The 27,293-nt window shown below is 43.1% G+C and overlaps 1 protein-coding gene across 1 annotated transcript in view; it reads left to right on the plus strand.

Annotated features, from left to right (window-relative positions):
- Positions 1 to 10,660: 10,660 nt before the first annotated feature.
- The window catches only part of CD180 (CD180 molecule), a 67,188-nt gene continuing 50,555 nt past the window's right edge, over positions 10,661 to 27,293 (plus strand). Inside the window, 2 exon segments of the mRNA XM_051788086.1 lie at positions 10,661 to 10,804; positions 11,392 to 11,473. Of these exon segments, the coding sequence (XP_051644046.1) occupies positions 10,661 to 10,804; positions 11,392 to 11,473 (226 nt within the window).

Consider the following 27,293-nt stretch of genomic DNA (forward strand, 5'->3'; position numbering starts at 1 on the left):
TCTTCCTTGGTAAGCTCGGTTTTCAAGTTTTTTTTTCTTTCATCTCCCCTTTGTGAGGCAGTGGAGGGAAGAATCTGCGCAGGCTCAGTGGACACCTGGCATTCAGCCAAAGTAAACAGCCACAGGAATTGAGGAGTTTTTGGAAACTGGAAGAACATAGCTCTGGCTATGTCCAGAGGAACACCCCAGTGCATTCACTGGAGGCTGACCTCATTCACCGTCAGTCACTCAGAATTCACATCCACTTCAAGCAAAGAGTCAAGGACACCTGGAAAATATGGTTCAGAAACCCCATTTTCCTAAGAATCAGGAACTCTCCATGCATTCCCAGTTTGCTTCCATTGGTATTCACATAATAGTCACACCCACAGGCCCTGAATCAGAGGCCATAGTGTATATATCACCAAGTATCCCTGTTTGAATGTATGTTCATCAGGGCTCTAAACCCATTCTCCACCCGCAGCCCCCCTCCACCTCTGGTCACAGATACCTGTCTTTCTCCTTTCTTAACTTGGAAAACAGAAGCCCTCCTCTGAGATTTGTCAGGTAGTAGAAGCATTTAGAGGAGCAGTTAGTAACTAAATTTAGATGTGTAAGAAAACACTTAGATTCAAGGCACTCATAGTAGCTAATTTCAAAATGCTTTCAGTTATGTGTTCAAAGCTATCTCCACAGGATCTCCTCTGAGTTTTACTGTATGGCAGAGAAGATTTTTTTCTGTTGATGCTAATTAAAATTATAATAAACAGACACTTGTGGACAGTCCTGCAATTACAGACTTTATATCTGTCTCATCTACTGATTTCCTGGGGTATGTTTTAATTTAGATATCTCCCTGGTAGTGAGGTGACACTTCTTCCCACACAGTTCCCTCACATGTGTCTCCTTTCATAAACATCTTAGATACTCTTTGCTTTTCAGTTTCTTGCCTTCATCCCTTGAAACTCCCTTTATATGTCTTCTTTAAGGAGGCATGTTTCCTGAAGCCACTAGAAGCCTTTTCTTGCCAGATACTGGTTCAGAAAGGAGTGTTCTTCACCTCAACAGGGTCCAGCACAGTCCTTCTTGCATTTCAGCTCCCACTGTGGTGAGTGCTGAAGACCCAATGTCTTGGCCCAGGTTCTAAGTAGGGTATGTGGTATGCTGAGTGTTTCTCAGCTTTTGACTCTCACATTTCCTGTCCCTCACCCTCACCTATTACAGCTTAGAGTTATGCCTACAAGGGTTTGCTTTAGACCCTAAACCCAGAGGGAGAGCTTCCAAAGAGCAACACTGGCAATGTTAGTCTGTGCTCAGAACTAATGTGAGCACATCTGCTCCACTGAGGTGCCTGAGCACCAGCATCTTCCACTTACTGTCAAAAAAATTACATATGTTATGAGGTTTGCAGTAATTTGATATAAGGCAATTATCAGCTTCTAAAGAATATTAAATCAAACTCAATGCAGTGTTGAAAGTGAATGGAAATAATAGATCCAAGTTGTATCCAGCAGAAGCTGTAGAACAGTAGAACTCAACTTTGTTCTGTCTGATACTCAAGATGCCTTTGCTTGGCAATTTAGCCCGTAAACTAACCACTGTCATTTGGCACATTCAGAGATGTTTCAGGCACAAAAAAGAGAACAACAAGGACTGCTGTGAAAGCAAGGGAACAAACATAGAAGGCAATGCAAATGTTATTATATTCCTCTTTGGCCATCTGTATTTCTGAGTCCTTACTAGATGGACAAACAAGATGTTATTTATTTTCTGCACACACAAATTATAAAGTTCTACAAGTACCAAGTGTGCAGTTAAGGCTGGATTTTGCATACAAAACACAAGGGAGAGTGATGTGGTTTCCTTCAGCTTCCCTTGTGCATTTCTGCTGGAATCAAGCTCTTCCAATCAGGTGACTACTGAGTGAAGCAGGAGGAGAGAGTTTATTTTTGTCAAGAAGGAGGTTCTGCCACCAATTCACAGAAAAAGGCAGGGGTCTATGGCTGAGCTGCACAGCTAGCAGGAGTGGCCCACACAGAAGGTAAAAACCTACACAGGCTGCCAAAACAGCCAGTTACCAAAGGAGTTTCACTCCCAAGGAAGAGGCAGCCCCAATGACTTCTTGGCAGCTGGCATGTGTCACCTTCAATGCACCTATCAAAAACTCTTCATCCTGACCCCCAAACACATCTTGCCTTTTTCAGACAGCAAAGAAGTAAGTAAAGCACTGATATAAAAATGATAAAGATGATCTTTTTTAGAGATAGTTGTATGTTATATTAGTCTGAATACAGCCATAGTCTACATCTATAGGACTTAATACAAGCCATGCAAAATCTATGCATTGTGACTGAGTCTCAAGAGATCATGTTTCAGTTCTGCAAAACATATGGATCATCACTGTATCTCAAAAGACCATGTTCTGTAATTGTGTACACACCCCTTTGGAGAAGGGGTGAAGGCAACAAAGACAATGGCTACAAGGCAAGAAAGATCTCCTACAGGAATTAGGTCTAGAACAAAAGTGTCTTAAGAGTTATGTCTAGCAGCAATGAAGAGAGAATTAATGGACAATAATTAATCAGGAGATAACAAACATAGGCAGGTAAGACTGAGGAAGAACTCAGAAAGCACTTAGCATTGAAGCAAAATGCCCTTATAAGAGCTGTTGCAAAAATAAAAAGAAGTACACAGTACAGTTATATTTAGATACTTCGTTAAAACATTGGAGAGTCATCTGCATAACAGTAATAATTTAAAAAACCCCAAGTGTTTGAATTCATTGGCCTGACTCTCAAAAATGGGTTTCATTGAACACTACAAAGAAGAGTTATTAAAATAAGCTCTTCGGAGGGTCCTGGCCTTACTAAATAAATATGATCAGATGAGCAAGGTTTTATCACCCTTTTGAAATTTGATCATAATATTCCAGTCCCACAGTAAGTAAAAGTAATTTGCATATTAGATTACGCCTAAAGGATTATTCCTTCTAATGGTAGCTGTAAACAGTATGCTTGTTTGAAACCCTGAATAAGAGAGGGCAAATTACACTGTGTGACTCAAACATACACCGCTTGCTACAAAAAAACCATTAGCATTATTATAACTAAAGCAAGCACAGGCAACTTGTGAAAAATACAAACAGAACTCACCCACCATTGTTAAAGTTGGGATGTCCTGCCCCAAAACATCTGAGAAAATCCCCGTGGAGATCCAAACCAGTCAGGTGGCTCCCACATCTATGTGTCCGAGACAAAATTCATGGCCCTGAATTGAGGTTTGAGAGAGAGTGCATTTCATAGTTTGGGTTCAGGGTTTAGCTGCAGGGGCTTCCCACTGCTGCCAGAAGTTTAGATCAAAACCACATCCCAAATCTGCCATGAAAACTTGAGGGGAGAGGACACGGGAGCAGCTTGAGGGATCACATATGATGGCAGTAAAACAGCTGTGGCAACCTACTCTTGTGCACAGAAGCATGAGACCAATGGTTCTGTGCCACAGACAGCACTGGGTCCTGGGAGTGCCCAGTGCTGCATCCCAGCACCAGCCACCACTACTACTGCCACTGTCACCACCACCACACTGAAGTTACACCAAATGCCGCAAGCACTGCCAAAGCCCCAGCCCTGCAGTGTCCCTAACAAGCAGAATAAGCCTAGGGCTGAACTGACTGCACCAGGAGCACAGAAGCACACTCTAACCGAGGCTATTTAAGTCTGTTGTTGCCAAGGGACAACTTTAATGAGGCTGGGCTGGTTTTTTTTTCTTTGCTTTTTCCCTTTTCTGGTTGGCTGTCAGGAGCCAGACCAAGATTGCTGAACTCAAGGCTGCCCCTCTGGTCAGTCTGCTCCGGAGCTTTCCCATGGGCTGCTGGGGGGTCAGTACCTTGTGCTCTGTCTGTGAGCACGTGTGCCTCTGCTGCTGTGTGCATCCAGTGTGTGAACATTGTGGGAGAAATAGGCAGTCCTGAGCCCTTTTATGCCCATACTTGCTTACCTTTTGTAACAGGTTTAAAACATTCTTTTTTCTTTCACCACTCAAATCCCTGTCTAGTGAATTTTTTAGCAACCAGTGCTGCTTTCTATTGATGTATACTTTTCAGATAAACCATTTCCCTTTTTGTTGCTGACCCTGCCTTCTGCAGGGTCCATGGTTACCTGGCCCCTTCTGACACTGACTACTCAACTACAATTTCACACCACTGTGTTTTCCTGCCTATGTGATGCTGGTAAAGTCTCATTGCCAACCATAATGTCGTAACCCAGCACACTCTTCACATTTACAATGGGAAAGACTTAAGAATATTTTTTTTCAACCTTTCTGTTTGAATTCTGTAAACCTGGGAAAAAATGCAGAAGAAGAAACAAAAGTTGCAAGAAGGAGGAGTTGAAGAGAGGCCCAAGGAGCCCATATAGAAAGGCTGGGCTGCAACACTGAGTGCAGTTACAACATCTTATAACTGCCTTAAGAAGGAGTCAGTTTATTATTACAAAAAAAGAATTATATCTGAATGTCATTATCAAACACGCCACAACTGATACATCCCCGGCACACCTTCAGAGAGATCTGCCTAGTTCTGACGATGGAGAGTAGCCAAGCAGGTCTCTGAGTGGGTCTGTCTCATGCCTGGTGGAGCAGCAGGAGGACACTCATGGGGCTCAGTGCCAGCTGGTAGTGCTTCAACCTAATAATCCCATACAGCACTTTCCTACAGTGCACTGTGGGGTGTTGTAAGGCTTCATTAGCTAAGGCTTGCAAAGCACTGTGAGTGCTTAAATAAAAGGGATTAGTTCAATATTAAATATTAGGAAGACTTTTTTTCACCAAGCAAAATTTACAGTTCAAGCTCAGAGAAGTCAGTTCTCATCCTGCCCTCAGCTCTGTTAGGGAGAGGCACCTGCCATCAGTAATAGTATCAACATCATTGTCTATGAACATGATTGCCTGGGGTGGCCTGAAAGCAATAGTGACACACAAATTTCTTTCACAACTAAAGGAGCATTTCATTAACATCTTAAGAGAAATCCTAATTTCTTCATTGGCAGCACTATAGCAGCTAAAACTATAGGCAGGCCAATCCTGTTTTTTACCAGGATATTTGATTCCATTACATTTAAAACCTTTATAAAGAGTCATAAAAAAAATTACAAAAAAGGAGGTAAGAATGCTATATTTTAGCATAAGTGAAAAGTACTGCCATTGCTATTAACAGAACACCTCACACCAAACAACAGTTTAAATTAAAACACTAAATTGCTAGCCATGCAAACCTTCCTGCACTACATCTTGAAGGTAATATATCCAAAGACAAAAAGGAACTTTCTGTCCAGAAAATTAGTTCTGAGCAGTAGAGGAAACCTCCCCACAGACTGTGATCCTGTGATCCTAGAAAATAATCGTTCTGGATTGTAGTCTCAAAAAAAAAAAGAAAAAAAAAGCCAGAATATTAACAGGAGGTAGGTCTGCCAAAGAAGAATGATTCATTGTACTATCATTTAAATGTGTTAGAGATATAAATTACAAAGGTCAGTTTTCTGCTTCATTTTATCAACTTCCATGCATCCATTTCCCAATAGTTGCCAAAGTACACTATCTTTTGCTTTTCATAATCTAAAGACCCATAAACTTAGAAAGCCAGACTTGTAGAGAGTTGGAGACAAGACCTTCCTCAGGAAAGAAGGATGATTTTCTCAGGAAGGAGTTCTGAGGGAGCTGGTGACAAAGTTGCTAAGCCACTATCCATCATTTTTGAAAAATTGTGGCAGTCAGGTGAAGTTCCAGATTACTGGAAAAAATGGAAATAAACCCCCTATATTTAAAAAGAGCAGCAGAAGACCCCAGGAACTACAGACCAGTCAGGTTCACCTATGTGCCAGGCAAGACCATGGAGCAGATTTTCCTGGAAGCTATGCTAAGGCACAAGGAAAACAAAGAAGTCATTAGTAACAGCCAAAATGGCTTGACAAAAGGGAAATCACGTCTGACAAATCTGGTGACCTTCTTTGATGGGGCTACACTAATGGGTGACAGGCTCAGAGCAAATCACATCCTCTAACTGGGCTTATGCAAAGCATTTGACACTGTCCCACATGACATCCTTGTCTCTAAATTGGAGAGACATGGATTTGATGGATAGATAAAGAACTGGGTAGCTGAAGAAAGGCTACATGGCCATACAAAGAGTTGTGGTCAGTGGCTCATTGTCCATGTGGAGTCCAGTGACAAGAGGTGTCCCTCAGGGGTCAGTACTGGGGCTGATCCTGTTCAGCATCTTTGTTGGTGACAGGGACAGTGGGATCAACGGCACCCTCAGCAGATTCACTGATGACACCAAGCTGTGTGGTGCAGTCACACACTGGAGGGAAGAGATGCCATCCAGAGGGACCTTGACAGGCTTGAGAGGTGGGCCAATGGAAACCTCATGAAGTTCAACAAAGCAAAGTGCAAGTCCTACACCTGGGTCGGGGCAATCCCAGGCACAACTACAGGTTGGAGGGAGAACTGATTGAGAGTAGCCCTGCAGAGAAGGACTTGGGGGGGATGGTAGATGAAAAACTCAACATGAGCTGGCAGTGTGAGCTCACAGCCCAGAAAGCCAACGAAATCCGGGGTTGCATCAAAAGGAGTGTGGCCAGCGGGTTGAGGGAGGTGATTCTCCCCCTCTGCTCTGCTCTTGTGAGACCCCACCTGCAGTAGTGTGTGCAGTTCTGGTGTTCCCAGCATAAGAGGACACGGAACTGTTGGAGCAAGTCCAGAGGAAGGTAGTGAAGTTGACAAGAGTACAGAAGCATCTCCCCTATGAAGACAGGATGGGAAAGTTGGTGTTTTTCAGCCTGGAGAAGAGGGGGTGCATGGAGACCTCATAGCAACCTTCCAGTATCTGAACAAAGCCTACAGAGAAGCTAGGGAGGGACTCTTTGTTGGGAACTGTACTGACAGGACAAGGACTGATGGGTAAAAACTAAAAGAAAGGAAGTTTAGGTTAGATATTGGGAAGAAATTCTTTACTGTGAGGATGGTGAGACACTGGAACAGGTTGCCCAGGGAGGTTGTGGATGCCCCATCCCTGGCACTGTTCAAGGCCAGGTTGGACAAGGCCTTGTGCAACCTGGTCTAGTGGGAGGTGTCCCTGCCCATGGCAGGGGTGGTTGGGACCAGATGATATTTCAGGTGCCTTCCAACCCTTAACGTTTCATGACTAATGTCTGCATGGATGGCTGAACAGCCGTGTTGGGTCAGGGAGTTGAAGGAGCATGGAATCACAGCATTGCTAAGGTTGGAGGAAACCTCAAAAATAATCAGTTCCAACCATTCACCCAGAAACATCTTGTTGACCAGTAAACTATGTCTCCAAGAGCCACAACCACACACATTTTAAATGTCTTCAGGTATAGTTACTGCACCACTTCCCTGGGCAGACTGTTCCAATGTCTGAACAACCTTTCAGTGAAGTTTTTCCTAATATCCAGTCTAAACCTCCTATGATGCAACTTGAGGCCATTTCCTCAATGGCATGGAGCACATGGGACTGCCCCATGCTGGGGAGACAAGCAAGGCACAGCAAAGCACTATTTTTGGGGGCAGAGGTGTGACCTTGTTCCTCTTCCCATTGTCCTCTCCCCTTTTCTGCCATTCCTCAGTCTTCCCAATTAATTGGCTTAGTCACTTCTGCCATGAACTGCAGGGGGTCTCTTCCTTTCAAGACCCAGCAACCACTAGAAAGATCCAGAAATGCTGACTCCCAAACAAGTTTGCAGTAGCTGGCATTTCTGCTGCCTCTGATACGCTTAATGACTTGTTGCTCAAAAAGAAAAGAAACACCGGTTTGTTAATATTTCTGACCTACACAGCCACCACACAGCATTTATCCTTCAGCAGCCAAGATGCCTTCCCTAAAGCATAGTCTGGGATGGGTAAAGTCCTGACAAACTGTAAGGTTCGCTTAGGAGCGAACATTCATTCTGCAGCTGAAAACACTGCCCACATTGTTTCCCTATGTCATTTGGGCTGTTTCCTCCTTCCTTACAAACACTCAAACTTTTCATTTCACCCCAAATACTTTTATCATGGTTTTATGCAGCATAAGCATGTTAAACAGAGTAGTCATTTCTTAATTATTCAATATCTAAATGGGAGAGTTTGGTCAAATATCTCAAGTTTTCTTAATTATAGCCAACTTTATAAAGACATCTGCTGGAAAACACCAGGCTTGCATGCTTGCAGGATGTACACCACAAATGACAGCGGAATAACCTGGGGTAACAACATAAGCATAATCACTCATCTCAGCTTGTTTATCTTCTGATTATTTTATTCTTGAGTGATTTAGACAAACATTTTTAATATTCAACCAGAAGTCTGTGTATCATTGGAGTGTTAAACTTTTTTACTATGACAGACCAGAGACTGAGACAGTAATTTTATCTTACATCTGGTTTCTCAAGGAATTCTGTCATCAGCATTTTACCAATACCTTCTTGCATAAAGAACAGCTAGCCTGACAGAAAAATGTACGGTTAATTTCGTATCTGTAAATTTTAGTTTCACCTTCTTTTCACTAATGGAAGTCTCTCTTAGTTACAAGCAGTGCTAATTTTATGGCAGGCTGGCCTATCAGGACTTTTTTCCTTTATGAAATGCCCCATATCAAATGTATCAGTTTCCAGGTACTTCCTTCAGATAAAACCAGGCTTTTTTAATTGGAAGAGGAACCTTGCTCTTTAGCCTCTGTTAGATGCTGAAGATCTCTACCAAGTCTCTACCAAATCTCTACCAAGCTCTCCTTGTTGACTTTTCCATCCAAAAGAAGACCTTAGACCTCCAGCATGAGTAGGCATAGGTGGCAAAACTGTTCCTGACACATGTAGCCTCTGGTAAAGCTGTAGGTCAAATGGGAAAGAGCTAAAGCTTGGTCTCTTTTATGTGCATTACTCATCACAGGACATCTGCAAGGGTAGTGACCTGCATGGCTGAGGTCTGTGATGCTGGGGAAACTGGGTGCTAGTGCAGCAGTGGGTGATTGTGAGCAGAGCTCTTACAGGATTCATTAAATCTTCAGTAGAACAATCAGAAAAGTAGATGTCAACCTATTTTGTAATTTCTCTTTTCTCCCACAATCATCCTTAGTGGCAGCTGTGTCGTTCTGAGAAGCCAGGACACAAAGCATTATGCCAACGCAATGTTTGTATTATTTTGTGCTTTCCAGAAGCAGTAGTAGCAAAATCAATCCATTTAATCAACCTTAAAGTTTTACTCAGGATATCCTCAAACCCTTTTCTAGTTTGTTGGTTTTGTTCGGTTGATTGGTTTTTTGTTTGTTTGTTATTTGTTTTGGTTTGGGATTGTTTGGGGTTTTTTCATTTATAGGATGCTGTACAGCCTAATCCATCTTTTTATTTTGAATCTTGGAAGGTTAGTGTCATCTCAGCTTCTTGTATCGAATCACTTCTCAACTGTTCTTCTTCTCAAGGAACTCACTGATATTTTTGCCTTGTAGCACATGCATCCTGTGGAATCCCCGCACTACTCCTTTATGGTTCAATCCAACCTCTCCTCAGGTAAACCCTTTCCTACCTTTCCACTGGGAATAGGAGGCAGATATTGCCGTATCTACCATATTTAGCATCAAATGGCCCTCTCACCTTTAGCGGGGATAATACAGACATGAAGTGCAGTGTTTCTTCCTGGTGGAGGTGCATGGGTTCTTTGGAGAGCAGGATGGCCATGGTGCATTGTAGTGGGTTGACCCTGGCCAGATTCTAGGCACCTAACTAAAATCGCTAAGAGCTGAGAGAAGTCACACAGGCAAAACAAAACTCAGTGTGAGGATGGTACTAAAATTTATTACTAACAGGATAAGAGCTAAAGAGTGAGAAATAAAACAGTCTTAAAAACACTTTCCAACCACCGCTCCTTCCTTCCCTATTCTCCCTCCTCCCCCTGCATCAGTGTAGAGAAGGAAGCCCCCCCCTAGGGCAGTAGGTCTTCCAAATCTCCTATCCCGTAGGTCACTTTTCCATGGGGTGCAGGGGGTCTCTGCACCCCGATGGTCCTTCATGGGTTGCAGGGGGACAACCTGCCTCACCATGATCTTCACCACGGATTACAGAGGAGCCAAAGCTGTGAGTCCTTCCCTGTTCCATGGGGTGCCTCCCATGGGAATAAGTCCTTGATGGACCTCTCCAACATGGGTCCAACCTCTCAGGCAGCAGCTCTTCCAAATTCACTGTCCCAAAGAGGGTCACTTCCTCCATGGGGTGCAGGGGGTCTCTGCACCTCGACGGTTCTTCATAGGATGCAGTCCTTCATAGAGTGTGCTGTACCGATGTAGATTCCCCCACACGGCCATGAGTCCTACCCGGGAATAACCCGCTCTGGCATGGATTTTCCTCTCCACGGGCCAAAAGTCTCTTGAAGGACTCCGCTCCATCCTGGGCCTTCCATGGGGGTAAGGGCCTTCTTCCATGCATCCATCTGCTCTAACATGGACTCGGCTGCACTGTGGCAGGTCGCCCTAGCCCCGGCCTGGCTCAACTTTGCCGGGAGGGGGGAAGGAAGGGCAGTGCCTGCCAGCCACCCTGGCCTAGCCTGCAGGGCATTCCCCCCCCACCCCTTGCAGTTCAGCTTGGGAGCTTTGGCGCTGTCGGTGCTGTTCAGCTCCTCAGGCAGGACAGGCTCTAACATGGGCTGCTTGTGGGGAGGGCCCGGGGCTGCCGGGCCACCCTCCGTGGGGCTGCACGCCCTGGCCCCGACCCAGGCCTGGTCCCTGCCACCCCTTCACAGGGGCCACCAGTGCCTGCTCCGGGCTAGGTGCCGAGAGGCCCGGGTACGGCTGCCGCCACCTTCCCCCCCGCCCCGAAGCAGGGGAGGCGGCGAGGCCCGTGACCTTCGCTCAGCTCTGCCCTGGCTCAAGAATTCTTCTCCGCAACAGCTTGTTCTTAAATATGTTATCACAGAGGCGTAATTATTGGCTCTCCCTTGGTCAGGAGCAGGAAGTCCCTCCTGTAGCCAGCTATCATTGGCTTCACTGGGGGGAAGACTTCTAGCAGCTTCCAACCGAAGCCACCCTGTGTAGCCCCCCACACTACCAAAAACCCAGCCACCTCAACCCATGACATGCATTTTGCCCAGACCACTGTGGGCTATGACATATTCAAAAGACTGTCTCTGTGCCCAAACAGGGAAGGAGAAGAAGACATGAGGTCCCTCATGGCTCAGTGTCCTGACCTACTTCTATCCAATTTTATAACTCTAAATTAAATTAATTGACCTTCTGCAGCCTGCATCATTGTTTACACTTGATAAAATCTGTTAGTGTTACAAAAAATATATATATGATCATACTTCCTAAGTGCATGAGTGGCAATGCACAGCAGTATTTAATTATGACATATATCCAGCTGTTTCTAACAGCATTACATGATGCTCAAGAAAGAGTTGCAGCTACACATGCAGTTCTTACTCTGGTGTAACCTGGCTCTGGTCACCATGGCAGGTAGTCCTCTTAGTATTTTGCCTGGTGGAATTCACAGAATCATAGAATCACATGATGGTTTGGGTTGGAAAGGACCTTACATCATCTTGCTCCAACCCTCCTGCCCTGGACAGGGACACCTTTCTCTACATTATATAATTCAGAGCCCCATCCAGCCTAGTCTTGAACACTTATATCAAAGAATTTCTTTCTAATATCTAATCTGAACATGCCCTCCTTCAGCTTAAGGCTGTTCACTATATGCTCTTGTGAAAAGTCCCTCTTCAGCTTTCTTGTGGGCCCCCTTTACGTACTGGAAGGCTAAGAAAATATGGTGTTAATAGTCTAGAAAACTACTAAACACAAAAACAACAAGAAAGCAGTCTTGACAGGATAAAAACCTATGCCATTTCCCACAAGGGAGAAAGTTTTTCTTTCTGCCTTGTTTGGCATGGCTTAATGATGGCTCCTGAAAAGAATTAATTTCACAGTATCACAGAATATGCCGAGTTGCAAAGGACCCACAAGGATCACCTAGTCCAACTCCTGGCCTTCCATAAGACCATTCCTAAGAGTGACACCGTGTGCCTGAGAGCATTGTCCAGTTGCTTCTTGAACTCTGTCAGGCTTGGTGCTGTAACCATTTCCCTGGGGAGCCTGTTCTAGTGCCTAGCCACCCTCTGGGTGAAAAACCTTTCTCTAATATCCAAACTAAACCTTCCTTGGCACAACTTCAGGCCCTTTCCTTGGGGCCTGTCTCTGGTCACCACAAAGAAAAGTGCCTGCTCCCACTCTTCCCCTCACAAGGAAGTTGTAAACTGCAATGAGGTCTCCCCTCAGTCTCCTCCAGGCTGAACAGACCAAGCAACCTCAGCCGCTCCTCTTACGGCTTCCCCTCAAGGCCCTTCACCATCTTCGTTGCCCTCCTTTGGACTATATTGTGGTGCCCAAAACTGCACACAATATTCAAGAAGAGGCCACAACAATGCTGAGCAGAGCAGGACAATCCCCTCCCTCAACCAGCTGGCGATGGACACAGTTGGCCCTCCTGGTTGCCAGGGCACTGCTGACTCATATTCAACTTGCCATCAACCAGGTCCCTTTCTGTGGCACTGATTTCCAGCATCTCATTCCACAGTCCATATGAACAACTGGGGTTGCCCCATTCCACATACAGAATCCAGCACTTTCCCTTGTTGAGCTTCATAAGATTGGTGATTGCCCAGTCCCCCGATTTGTTGTGGTCTCTCTGAAGGACTGCCCTGCATTCAAGGGAGTCAACAGCTCCTCCCAGTTTTGTGTCATCTGCAAACTTGCTTAGTATCCCTTCCAGTCCTGCATCCAAGTCATTTACGAAGATGTTGAAGAGCACAGGGCCCAAGATAGAGCCCTGTGGAACCCCACTAGTGACAGGTCACCAGTCTAATGTCACCTTTATATAGCTTCTTCCACGGCCAATTATTACCAAATACCTAACAGAAGAATTCTGTATAGAAACAGAGAGGCATTTTTATACTCACAGGGAAGGCATTCAATCTGTAGAAAGAGGTAAGTAAAAATATCTAGGAAAAGTTCAAATTCACTATGTCTGCTATGTCCACAGTGGTTCAAGGTCGATGAGAAATCATTTCAACATCTGAAACCTGCATGGACTGCGTCTGCTGTGGGTGGAGAAAGAACTTTCAATAAAGAAAACAAGCAAATATATAAGAAAAAGAGTTAAGTGTCTTCACTACGACACAATTTCGCCCCTGAAGTCTCCATTAATTGGCTAAAGAGTTTTGCCATATGGCTTCCTGCAATTACCTGTCAGTCAGCTTAAACTGTTTCTTAGAACATTGTCGTGAATAAATGAACTTCTATATTAAATCATTTTGATGGACACATAAACACACATTTTTTAGGAACAATTACAAATACCATCATAAACTTTATGTTTCCCCTCTTGGGAATTCCTTAATATTTCAAGGTTTTTGTTCCAGTAGTACCTCATCAGAAATGTGAATCTAAGTGACTTTCCCTCCCCCACAGTAAAAAACCCCAATGATGTAATACAAAATCCCATAGCCAACTATTTTCTCTGTGGAACCTGCAAAACATTACCACCAACTTGAGTTACACTCGTGGAGGTAATAGTGGTAATCTCCTTTAAAACATTTCTCTCTTAAAGTAAATTAGGTAACCTCCGTGCACAAAAAGTGCCAAATTCATATGCAAGAGCTGATGTACATGACGTTTATAGAAATATATAAGGCAGGTAAAAGGCATGAGTACAGAGTGTGCTCAAGGAACTAATGACTGCAAAGCACATTAAATCCTTAGAGAATTTGTCTGGCCTCCATACTGTAAAGGGTAGAAAGGCTAAATAGTCCTAAGCACTCTCCCTACTAAGGAAGGAAGACCTTTTCAGCCTAGTACTTTTTTTAATACTGTAGCATATTAATCAAGCATTAAATTATTACCCACTGGTTAATAATTTGTTACATCGGTTAGTGCACCTAACTGCTAAACCAGCTGCAGTAGAATCCTTATCCTGAGTGTTAAAGCTCTGAAATTAAAAGGTAGAAGGGCCATTGAATTCTGGTTGCATCAGAAGCCCAGAAGACCCTCATTCCTTCCTGATGAAAAGTGTATAAAGCTATTAGAGTCTAATCCTATTGTTTTATATTTAATTAAAAATGTCTTAGAAGTGAAGTGCTCATCAATTGAAACATGTGGAGGTTCATATGGCAAAAAAAAAAATCTTGCAATAAAGCAGGGGGAAAAACAGTAAAAAAAAGGAACTCTCACTGCTCCCAAAACCCATCTTCAGACACAAACATGTTTAGCTTTGCTTAGCCTAGCAGCAGACAAAATCAGAGCTGCCACCAGAGCAAGTGCTTTTGTCAGAAAGAGCTCCTACATGGTGCGGATATCAAAGCATCAGCTGCCACTGAATGAATGTAACGTGGCTGTTCAAAAACAAGGTAGACTCTGCCACGGCCACATTAAAGCTTGGCATGGAAGGAAAACCTTAACTTTTCATGTGACAGATCTCAGGAGCTAAAAAAAATTACACAGCTCTGAAAGGCAAATATAAGCTGTCTGGATTTTTTTCTTTTTTTTTTTTTATTTTTCCCTTTCTAGTTGAGGCAATGAACCTCCATGACTCCCTTTCTCCCCAAAATCACTTGTTTACACAGACTCAGTGTGCCCCAAGAATTAATTTTTGACAATAAAAGTAGAGCAGATTGCTCTGCCTTTGTGTTAAGAGCCTCGTGCTGTGTCAGGGACATTTAAGACAAGTTGCCACAGATATTTTCGGACTTACATTTAATTCTACTCTTTTGTGAGCTTATTTATGTCTTTAGAAATGCAGTTTCAGAGACCTGCAGCAAAACCTACAGATCCCTAACATTTTGTATTTCCAACTGCTGTGGACTTGTGAAACTGCATTAAAACATAACAAGAAAAGAAGTCCTGCATTTCAAAGACATGAACCCAGTGGTATACCAAGATTTGATCTTTAACTTGCTCGGTAAATGCACCATTTACAGCATTTCCAAAGCCTTTGGATTTCAGCAATGTGTCATGTCCCCCATGTCACACTGATAAGTAATCTGAGCGTGGAGCATCCTCACATCCTGTGATACGCAATGCGCACTACACTGGGTGATACATTAGTGAATATGGCTACAGACCCTGAACCCTCCCGTTCACTGATATTTGAAATGCAAAGTGTGCTTATTGCCTCTGCAGAGCTCCAGTAAACCAAACCTCTGAGGATAAATGACCGCCAAAGCAGAGAAGGGGCCCTTTGAATGAGAGATACCATTCAAATTCCAAGCAGCACAAAATAAATTAAAAAAAAAGATAATTGTGTACCATTGAAAAGGAGGTAGAGTAACACAATACATGTGTCTTGAATAAAAATGAAAACCTAATCACGCTATACTTAGGCTGTGGATAGAACATTTCATCCCCTTTTTTGTATTCTGTTCAGTCAGGCAGGCATAAAAATAACCTTTCTTGCATGCATGTTTTCAAAAACCTGTTTCAAGCAGATTTTATTTAATCTGACTGGATCTCAGCTGGCCTTCAGCATAGATGATACCAGATGTTTTCTATTTAAGGGCTGTACTCTGAAAAGTTAAGCCTGGGCAGTACAGCAGGTGTCTGTGTGTGAGCACTTCATCTTCTTCATCCCTGGGATCTTTTGGAGTTCTGTGACTCCAGCAGGGGCTACCAGTAAGCAGAAAAGCTGCCTGTTCCTTGGCTACTGTTCGATGTGTATTGCCCAAGAATTCTGGATATGGTTTGAAGGATCTTATGCTGGTCCCAGGCAACCGACCTGCAACATCAGAGATGCCCTCTGACAGTTTGTTGGTGTGTCCTTACAGCCTTGGCACTACACAAGTCTTGAGCCATCCCTTTCTCGTATCAGAGTGAGGTTTTCTCAACAATGAACAGGATTTTAGCTCAAGATTGTTTCCTTCCTTTCTACCCCACTGCAACAGTTTCTAGGCACGTTTCCCACTGTGTTTTGTCCAGAGTCCAGACCCTGGACTCTGCCTGCTGAAATTAAAAGGGTATTTAGCTATTTAGCTTCCCTAGTACCATGTATGAGACCGCTTGAAATGGACCATACAGAAAGGTCTCTATGGCTTTATATCTTCTCTCTGACAATGGTCAAAATCAGGTGTCCATGGAAGGTAACAGATAGGGAAGGTAACACATAGGGCTGCCAACAGGATACTTTACCCAACTAATGTCACAACACCTGGTTAGCACATGACTGAGGGCCGCAGTGAACTGGGGATGATTCCCGTGTGTTGGGTAACCCCCGGTGCATTTGTCTGTCATTAACATATTCAATCTCAGGACGTGAACTTAGGCATCTATGATATCCTGTGACATAGATTTCACAGCTGAGTTATAAAGCACTTGAGCAGATTAACAGTGAGCAGGTCAAGTTTCACATTTTGGGCATTACATCCTGTCTGGTTTACACATGTCACCTGTTAACAAAGGTGTGTATAAAAGGAAGTTCTTGAAAACGAGATGAATGTACAGGAAAAAGGGAATGGCGCAAAGGAAAAAGGAGAAACCGAAGTACTGCCTTTAATATAATGTTGGTCTCTCATTTGCCTTAGGTCCTAATGGAGAGGTTATGGAAAGCTAGAACAGTAATGTTTGCATCTTGTTTGAGTTTGATAATGATCATCATCATTACTATTACTACTACTACAACTGTTATTACTACTACTCCCATTTTTATCATTACTACTACAGATATGTGCTTGGAGCAGATAAAAATCCTAGGACTTTACCATACTATGCATCCCAGCTGCTAAAACTTTATTTAATCAGCTGGCATCTTGCACATTTTCTTGAAGAAAAGATAGTAATTTTGTTAGGAAACTTTAAGTTCAGGATTATAACATATGAGAAGTAAAGAGAAAGCCATTCAACAGAAGCAAAGTGAGTGAAAAATGGGAATAATGGCCTAATTAAATAAGAGAATGTAAATTCCTAAAATCATAAGGATATTTATGAAACCTGAAACAGGCGAGAGTTATCGCAGTGGAGCTTCTTCTTTTGTACTTACGAAGACCTCGACTCTGTCTTCCGGTAACTACCTGCCTGTAGACCTGTAGCAGTCCCAGTGACAAAATACCAGCATGCAGAAAGGTGGAATGAAAGAGGGAATTTACTGACTTTTAATAAGTGAGTAGAAGAAGAGTGATAGAGAGACATCTGCCACTCCTAATCCATTTACCAGCCAGGATTTTGGCTTTGAGGAGATTTCTTAGTCTGGACAGATAGAGGAAGGAAAGTGAAGAAGAATTAAAAGATGTCTGTTCGCTCAATCGCTTTGTTACAAATCTAAAGGATTTGACTGAAAGAACTCATCTGGACCTAGATTTTTCCAGTATAAATATCTTGATTTGTTTGTGGAAAGTTATAGAGCATAGTTCACAGCACTGTCAAATTTCCTCACACATGTCATTTGAGATTGTAAGGTTGTTTTCAAAACATTCATAACCGTCTGGAGTTTTCCAGCCCCAAAGCACATCTCCATATAATGAGTCATTATTGCTGCCATATCTGGGAGCCCGTAGGCAAAACCAAGCCCTGACTAATACATCCATGCTTACAAAGAAGGAGCATATATACATACAGACAGATGCATAAACAAGGGACAAAAATAACTCCAACAACACATCACTACTGTCACTAGGAGGCAGTTGGCTCTTCAACAAGTTCTTTTAACTATATTCCAGGATTTAATTACATTACTATGGATGACAGGAAGTCATCCTCCTTCATCCATGTGGGGATATAGAGACTACAGAAAGCTAGGTTAAAGAGCTGAGAGTATTATAGCATTAAAATGGTTTTACACCCCATTAATGAACATAGTTTTAATAGAATAAAAAGAAATACCTTTGATTATAGAGAGAAGAATAATGTGTCAAAATTTAAACATATTTGGCACTAAGTGGAACTCACACAATTGGTGAGAAAAAAATAAAGCAGGGAAACTATGTGATGCAGTCTCAATAAACACTCTGAAAACAGCCCAAATGCTTATTCATTTGGTTTCTGTAAAAAAAATGGCTTGCAACCTGCCAGTGAGTGAACCAGTTCTAGAAAGTAACCACATACTTTCACATCGACCACTAGAGTCAAAATAATTGGGTCGCTTGCATAACAACTGCTGTGGTACAGAGGAAAAAACCCCAAAATATGGAGTAGAAGGGTTATTTGTTTAATTTCTATAATATTGTGAAATGGTTTTCGTGTTTCAATGTTTCTGATTATTTTTCCAATGTTTTTGAGTATGTTTATTAAGAATGATCTCCTTCCTGTGTTTTTCTATATGTTTTGTTGACAGCTTTTCTTAGACAGATGGACCTTGATTCCAGAACAGAGGAAAATGTCCTCTGATCAGCACTACATCAGGAGCCAAATGCAATAACCACTTGGTCAGGAGCTGTGTTCCACATTCAGCAGGTCAGACTGGGAGCAGGAAGGTCCCTTGTGGCCTGACCTGGAGGTTGTGACTAATGCAGCCTTCATGGCACAACAGGTTAGTCTCAGCTAAAACCACTTTTTATTCATAGGTTACAAAGAGTACCTCTAACTCCCAAGACACCCTTAAAAACAAGTTGAATGCCACAGATCTGCTTCACAAAGGCCTATCACATGTTGGTGTTTTATCTACCAACACTGTTATCTATGTTCTGCTGCTTATAATCAACAGGTAACAAAATAGCTCATTTCAGGTTCCTGGAGTAACATCCCATTCCCTAGAAATGTTTCATTTCATTCAACATTATTTGTTGAATGAAACCACTGTGCTGACCTGCGGCACATACACGACCATTTCCACTTACCTTCTTCTGGACATAACATGCAGAAAAAGTGCAGAGTTTAAATTCTATTAGGAAGTTTACTTCAGAAGTGTGATCATTTAATAGGATCGTGAAATTACTTTAAAAACACACTGATCTTTAGCATAAGAAAGTATGGATTTTTTTATAGAGACATATTTTTGTATGGTTCTTCTTTTATTAAAAATTTTAAGGATGAATTATAAGTCTATCTCTACACTATCTAAAAAGGAATTTTAACCTTTATTTAAAAAATCAGATTTATCAAAGATAATAATGTATGCTGGAAGTAACAGAACACAGAATTACTTATATATCTAGCTGCTAAGACCTGAAAATAGGGCAATAACCCCTGGTAATTCCTAGGTATTTAAGGTTACCGTGGAATATCACTAGAAATAATTTAGCAAATGATTTAAGAATACCTCAGACTGTAATTATGTGTAGATAAAGGGGAAGCATATTCTTGGTGTAGTCTGGAGTTCACAGACGAGTGAGGGTCTTATTCTAAGGTACAGTTAAGTCCATTCTATATAATTGAGGTTTAAGAAGAAAGGAGATAAATCAGACTGTTCAAATTACTGTGGTATTACTCTGCTCTCCATTGTTGGCAAAATCCTGGCAAGAATACTCTTGAACAGACTAATACCTGCTACAGCAGAAGGAATTCTACCTGAAAGCCAATGTGGTTTCAGAGCCAACAGGAGCACCACAGACATGGTATTTGTTCTCAGACAACTGCAAGAGAAGTGTCGGGAACAGAACAAAGGTCTCTATGTAACCTTTGTTGATCTCACCAAGGCTTTCGATACTGTGAGCAGAAAAGGTCTATGGCAGATTTTGGAACATTTAGGATGTCCCCCCAGGTTCCTTAAAATGATCATCTCACTCCATGAGGATCAGCACAGCCAAGTCAGAAATGGCAATGCGCTTTCTGAGCCCTTTCTAATAACCGATAGTGTGAAACAAGGCTGCATTCTCACTCCCTATTCACAGTCTTCTTCAGCATGATACTCCAAAGGGCCACGGCAGACCTCGATGATCAGGACGGTATCTACATCCGATACCGTACTGATGGAAGCCTGTTCAATCTAAGGCGACTGAAGGCCCACACTAAGACCTTAAACCACCTTGTCCGGGAGCTGCTTTATGCTGACGACGACGCCCTCGTTGCCCACACAGAAGCAGCTCTGCAGCGTTTAACACCCTGCTTTGCAGAGGCTGCTGAACTCTTTGGGCTGGAAGTCAGCTTAAAGAAGACAGAAGTTCTCTATCAACCTGCACCTCAGGAAGTCTTCCATCATCCCCATATCACCATTGGTGAATCAGAGCTCAAATCAGTCCAGCAGTTTAATCACCTAGGTAGCCTCATCTCCTCGGACAGTAAGATTGACAAAGAGATAGACAACAGGTTAGCAAAGGCGCACAGAGCTTTTGGAAGACTCCATAAAAGAGTTTGGTGAAATAAACACCTGAAGAAAAGTACTAAGATCAGTGTTTACAGAGCCATTGTGCTGTCTACTCTTTTATATGGATCTGAATCATGGTCATTTACCACCACCACCTGCAACTCTTAAAATGCTTCCATCAACGTTGTCTCTGTACAATCCTAAACACCCACTGGTCAGATTATGTGACCAATACATCTGTTCTAGAACGGGCAGCAGTCACAAGTATTGAGACCATGTTGCTGAGAACACAGCTGCGTTGGGCAGGACACGTCTCCAGGATGAAGGACCACCGCCTCCCTAAAATCATGCTTTATGGTGAACTTGCCACCGGCTGCCACAAGAGAGGAGCCCCGAAGAGGAGATACAAGGACTCCCTGAAACAATGTCTCAGCCTTGGCCATATTGATCAACATAGCTGCTCTACTCTGGCCTCCAGTCGAGAGGTCTGGAGACACACAATCCATAATGCTGCTGCTTCCTTTGAGAACGCATGTGAGATCACTCTTGAGGAGAAAAGACAACACAGAAAGAATCGCGTCTTGCAGATACCACCTAAGGAGTCCTTCTGCTGTGCCTTTTGCAACCGGACTTGTTATGATGGTTTCACTCTAGGCCTTCCTGGAGACCAGCTTGTAACCAGGAAGGAACTAGGAAGGTGACCACGGAAGTATTCCATGCTATTCCTTTACATAACTTGAGGTATAAATAAAACCAGCAGGAGGGACCTCGCTCTCTTCCTTTCCAGCGAGGTTCGAGAATGGTGGGTCCCTGTCTGGGTCTTGCTTATCTGGAGCTGAGGCCTACAGTGACTGCTGTTATCTGCCACGCGTGAGGGGAGAGTGCTGGGCCGTGTCCAGCCATCCTACTTCTCTCAAGGGAAGTGGTGAGATTTTGCCAGTTCTTCAGTTTGCTGGTTACCGGGTTTTTAGATTGTGTAGACTGGTTTTGTTTTTATCCCTTTTCATCCTGTTTTGTCCTTTTCCCTTCTCCCTTCCCTTCTTCCCTTAGGAAGCTATTTAGGTTTTCTGTGGTTATAGGTATATAATATTCTCACAATATATATCTGTTTTATATGTAAAATATATATATTTTTGCTATAGCTTTGGCTGCTTGGTTCGTTTTTTTTCTTCCCTCTCTGGGAAGCAGGTCTTTGTTGTCAAGTTTCGGAGACTTGGCGGGAAGCCAGCCCTAAACTTGCACACTTGTCTATCTCATATTGGCCTTTTTAGCCACCAGCACGCTTGTAGCAAATATGGGTAGAGCCCTCCCAAATCTTTGTTCATGAAGCCTAACCATGATGATATAATTGAGGTGGAAAAGTAGTAGCATGACAGTATCTGATTTAAATTGTAGGTAATTGTTACATCTCTAATAGGATTTTTCCATTGAACAACAGAATAAGCAGGCAGTATGTGAAGCAATCACTGCAGCGCGGGCCCGGGTCAGCCCCAGAACGTGTGCTTCGTGGCGGCGTGGCCCCGCTGGCCCCGGGCGCATGCGCGGCGGCGTGGCCCAGCCCCGGGCACTGGGACCCGGCCCCGGGTGCGGAAAGGAGCGAGAGAGTGGGAGCTTCGCCTGTGTGGACAATGCCATCGTGGGAGTTGAGAGGGGAGCCCCAGAACACACAGAAGAGAAAGACAACTCTAAACCCAGGCAGATGGAGCTCGTTCAGCCCTGTAAGGCCATCCATCTAAGAGAAGGTCACTCTAAACAAACCTACGTCCTGAGGATCTCGCTGCCACTGTCCAAGCTCGCTCAGCCCCAGCAGATGAACCTCAGGATTAAAGGGTGGGCTCAGTTCAGCGCACACTGTGTCTCACCTAAAAAATCCATTGTGCAGGCTCGAAGGCCTTACCCGCATTTGCAAAGCCCTGTATCACCAGCGTGCTTGTAACAAATGTGGGTAAAGACCTTTCCCAAATCTTCATTCGCGAAGACTGGCCATGATGTGAAGCAAGGGTCAAAAAAGAAAAAAAAGTGAGTTTGGAAAGCTCAGAGGAAGAAGCATACCTTGAAATATTTGCTCCTCTTAAGTAAATGAAGAAGGCAGAAACTTGTGGAGGAACAAGAATCCGAATGGGAGTGATTCCAGGCCTTGCAGAAGATATATGACAACTGAAGGAACTATATTCTATAGACTTTACAGTTGTACCCCAGTATAAACCTATGCAATGTATTTTCCCCATACTGTTGTATTGCTAGGACATGCCCAGGCTTGCCCAGGCTGGTTTTCCTGCTCAAAGTTGTTTACTCCCTTACTTTTCCTCTCCTCCTGCAATGATTGGTTGGAATATGCCACAGTGCAGAGTGAGTCCCCATTGGCCCCTGTCTTCCAACTCCTCCCAAGTTCCTCCCTCCTTTCCTGAGTTCTCCCTTCCATTCGTTCCCTGAGATGCCCATCCCATGCTCCTCTCCAGTTTCCAGATCCTTCTTACCGAACCCTATATAAGATCTTGTTCTCCCTCAATAAACAGCTATTGCACCTGTTGTGTGCCGTGTTGTGGTCCCATTTACCCCTACCTGCCAGACCATGGCAGAAACTTTTGCCAAACCATGAGGAAACTTCTTTGTACTCATCCTTCCTACAGGTTTTCTCCTCATACCTGGAGTCCTTCCCTCCTGAGGCATAAACTCACTGAAGCTCCCTCTTTGCAAAACCAAGCCTTGTCTTATTGTTAAGACACTGACTGGCAGCCCTGGGAGTTTGTTTCTTTGGTGATACTGACTTTGTGCGAAGGTGAATCCATGTGCAGACCCTATATCCACAGATAAGAGAGCCTTTGGTTGCTGTGTACCTGCAGAGCATTGCCAGTTTGAAGCTAGCAGGGCCCCCAGCCCTATCCCTCTGCCCAGCCAGCCCAGGCTGTGGCATGTTGGTGCACTTCTAATAAATAGCATATCTGTCAGAGAGCAACACCTTATGCTTGGTAACCCATGGCAGCCTATGCTGTTCCCTTGCCTCTGTGGGGCAGCAGTCACTGTGGGCAGTACACTCATGCCCCAGTGGGTTCCCTCACTGCCCCCACCCCAGCACATCTTCTCTTACCATTTACTCAAGCACATGTTGAGAAAAATTTGCATTTCCTAAAAACAAAAATCCTGCATTAGCATGCAAAGATGCTCCCTCATGCTAAAACCCCCATTTTGCTACTTGTTAGTGAGCACGCTTTGGGGCTTCAGCAGGGTCTTGTTTAGGTCAAGAACCCCTCTGAGCACCCGACACCCCGGCACTGAAGTGAACTGACCACAGATGCACCCTGCAAAGGCTGCAGAGGGAAGATGAGAAATGCACAGGCAGTCCACAGTCTGAAAGTCCCATACTAATGCCAGTCCCTTCATCCCTCTCCCCTGATAATCAGAGCACAGGAACCATAAGGAGAGAAGCTTACTTTCAAACAATTATGAATTGAAACTAAGTAAAAATATCAATGAACATGGTGTTCACAAATCGGCTGAACAAGCTTTAATTATTAGAAAAAAATGATTACTTGTCAGTGTGATCAAGGTTTGGAATGAAGCTATGATTAGTTTTCATTCCCAAAAGACTAATGAATCAGGACCTGACATTTAGCTTTATTAAGAAATACAAAAACAATAGTATACCAAATTTGCCTTTTTTCAAGTCACAGAAGTTTCACTGTCATCCAGGGTTTCTCTGGAAAATGAATAGGTTAATCTGGGTTTACTATAAGGAAAAGAATTCATTATAATAAAAATAATGTTCTGAGAAATTACATGTAAATGATATTTTACCAGGAAGCTAAAACTGACAATCAAATAAAAATACCCTGAATAGTCATTATGGTATCAGAGATGTTCTCCTGCCCACATTTCACTTCTACCATTTCTATTCAAGCTGATGTAAAATATGAATTGAATAAGAGGCTCTAACAGAAGACTATAGACCTTTCTGTCCAACTCAGGCTCACAGATCTTTTTTTTCTAGTTTTATTCACAAACCTGTTGTTGCTGGACTATATTTCCTGGATATTGAACACGGTGAACTCTATTTTAATATAAATATGTTTTGCAGAAATACAAGCTCTGCAGCTGTTATGGTGCCTTTTTTTTTTTTAAGCCCTCTGCACTGCATACCATTAGCATTTCATGGAACTTGACTAAGGAGTTCAAAACGAGGGCAAATGTGAAGTTCTCACAAGATCAACTAATTCAACATCTTGGAGAGAGTAAGTGCTCTGAGAAATCACATTAAGAACTGTTAAAAGTGCTGAGTCAACAGCAAACTTTGCATACATAATCTGTTAACTGGTTTCATGGAAAATTTATGCTTGTCCCTACAAAACCTTGCTTTTTTCTCCTGAAAGTTATTAAGGGGTTTTGTTTTAAACAAGTCTTCACAGACCAGACCTCTGAAGCCCTTCCAAAAGCCCCTGAGAGGGGGCTTAGGAGTCATGTGATTAATTAATTTTGTCAGTTTGTTGTTAAGTAAAAAAAAAAAAAAAAAAAAAAAAAGGCAAAACAAAATCACAAAACATACAACCAGGCCCAAAAGCATAAAAGCATCAGCTCCCTCAGCAAAGCAAGAATTGTTTCCAGTGATCCAGGCTGAAAGCTGTATTTTCAAAATTAAACACAAGGAAATATCACAGCCAAGGGTGACTTGCACTGCTACAACATCACCTCTTTTTCATGCCAACTTTTTCATTCAAAACTATTTAACAACTCTGCAATTATTTTCAAACTTGCATAAATTGACTCAAAATTATTTTGCCAGCAAACCATGCACCTAGCAAACTTCAACTCTCTTACTTTGGACCCTTTGGTCACACCAAGTTCTGCTTCTTTGTAAATATTGCCCTCAAATACTGCTTTCTTGGAAAAGCGCATTAATTTTACTTGCCTCTCAAAAACTTCTGTGACTGGTAGAGCAAACCTTCACCTTCCATACTAGCAGAGGTTCAAGCATCTAAACTTCTTTGAGACATAATCCTCTGCCCTAAAAGCAACCCCTGACATGGTTCTCTGCCCTACCCAATTGCACACAAAACAAAAAGAGTGTGCAGCTCAACGTGGCCAGGTGCGGGGTGGTGAGGATATTCCCCCATGGCACTACCTACCCTGTTCTTTCTCTCCACATCCCAGTCAGATAAAACTTGCCCGTTTTTACCATAGACAGATAAATTGATAGCAGTACCTTCATTCATGTGAGATGACACTGCTCCTTGACCCATGCTCAATCAAGACCAACAAATGGAAAAGGCTGAATTTTGCTCATGCTGAAGCCACACCACATGATCACACCTCACAGCAGGAAGTCAATACATTTGTGAGCAAACCATCCTCAGATCAAGTCATAGTCCAGTGAAGTCATCTCTGTAGCCCCAGAATGTGTGTGCCATGTGTGGCCACATAATCACAGAATGGGTTGGAAGGGACCAAAGTGGGTTATCTGGTCCAACCTCCCTGCTCCAGCAGGGTCATCCTAGAGCACACTGCACAGGATAACATCCAGACAGGTTTTGAATATTTCCAGTGAGATATTTACAGTCCTACAGGGAGCTTTGCACAGAAACCCATTTGCAGGGTACAGGCTGGGGCTGTATTTCTAAGAGCTATGTACCATGCAACTGCCACAGTTTTTCCGTATCTGCCAGGCTGTTAAATGAGAAAAATCTCCTGTCCTCGCCTACGGCATTAGTAATTTTGCACTTAGATGTAGTCCCATACAAAAATGCTTTTAGATTCATTATTTCAGCTCTTTCTTCTTTTAATTGGAGTAGCTCACTGTGGCTACAAGAAAGCATTTGAGGTCAGCTGACTAAATGGGGTAGCATTTTAGTTGTCAGCACTTCAGTTTGGAAAAAAGAAAGCTATGCCAATAAATGTTTGAAAGGCTGAAATGTGCCATGCGTTGTTACCTAGGACAGAGGTTCATTTTGAGCAGTTCTAGGTACTATACTTTTCAAAATCTCACTCACAGTTATTTAACAGCTTTTTACTTTCCTTCCAAGACATCAGAGTCCCAACATCTGCCCTTGAGCAAGAAGTCTTGAAACACCAGCAGGTAACTTAACTGAGAAAAACTCAGGCTAAGTCCTAAAAAGCTCATTTGGACCCTCCTTGCCTGAAAAGGAGAGCAACTGAGGAATCTACCAGAAAAGAAAGAATGAGTTTGGACCAAGAGACAACTTTTTTTGAATTTTCCACAAATAGTTGAGCAACATGTCATGCCAGAGCATGATCGTACAGCCCAAGCCTGCTTATCCTATGGATCAAAAATATAATTTCCCCCAACTCTGTCATTTATAGTTTTCTGCTTTTAATAAAAGGGTTTAAAAAGAGCTTCCAAAACTCTGAGGCTGTGCTAGATTTCTAGTCTGAAGGACTTCTTAGGGATAGTTGGAGAATATTTTCCTACTGTGTCTGAGAAATGTGTGTGACACAAATTGCTAATGTAAGGAGAGCAGTTTTTACACTTCCTCCTGTGACTGATGTCTTGAGATTTGCAATGCATGGCCAAGGAGCTCATTGCTAGAAGCTACTTGTGAGTGCAGAGGGCTTTGCATACAGTTCTTCCTCACTGCTTCTTGCCTGTGAACTGCTGTGCTTTTTTTAGTAATTGGCTAAATGAGCCTGATTTTAGGGGTTCTCCACAGCAGTGAGGCTGTCACATGATGGCCCAAAGGTCTCCAATCCCCGAGGCAGATAAGTGACCACTATGCTGGTTTTCCTCTTACTTTTCATTACCAAACTACCTCCGGATACAACAACTCTCAGAACATTTCCTGCCAAAAATAACTGCAGCCCAGGTTTTCTAGAGTGCGTATGTACGTGCTTTTCTACCACACACTTCAGCCTGTGCATCACTCAGGAGAATTACCAGGCAAGAACATGTCTGACAGCTACCTCAATCTCTCTTTCCTCCTTGTTTTACAACCTGGAGCTGATGTGAGAAGATGTCCCAAAGAGGCCAAAGGAAGGCAAAGTGGAGAGCAGCAGTCTCCACTGCACACCATGGCTGCCAGCAGTCGCTGGCATAGACACTTTCTGAGC

Source organism: Manacus candei, unplaced genomic scaffold, assembly GCF_025592945.1.
Source record: "Manacus candei isolate 608988 ecotype Guabito, Panama unplaced genomic scaffold, ASM2559294v1 h1tg000024l, whole genome shotgun sequence".
Taxonomy (NCBI): Eukaryota; Metazoa; Chordata; class Aves; order Passeriformes; family Pipridae; genus Manacus; species Manacus candei.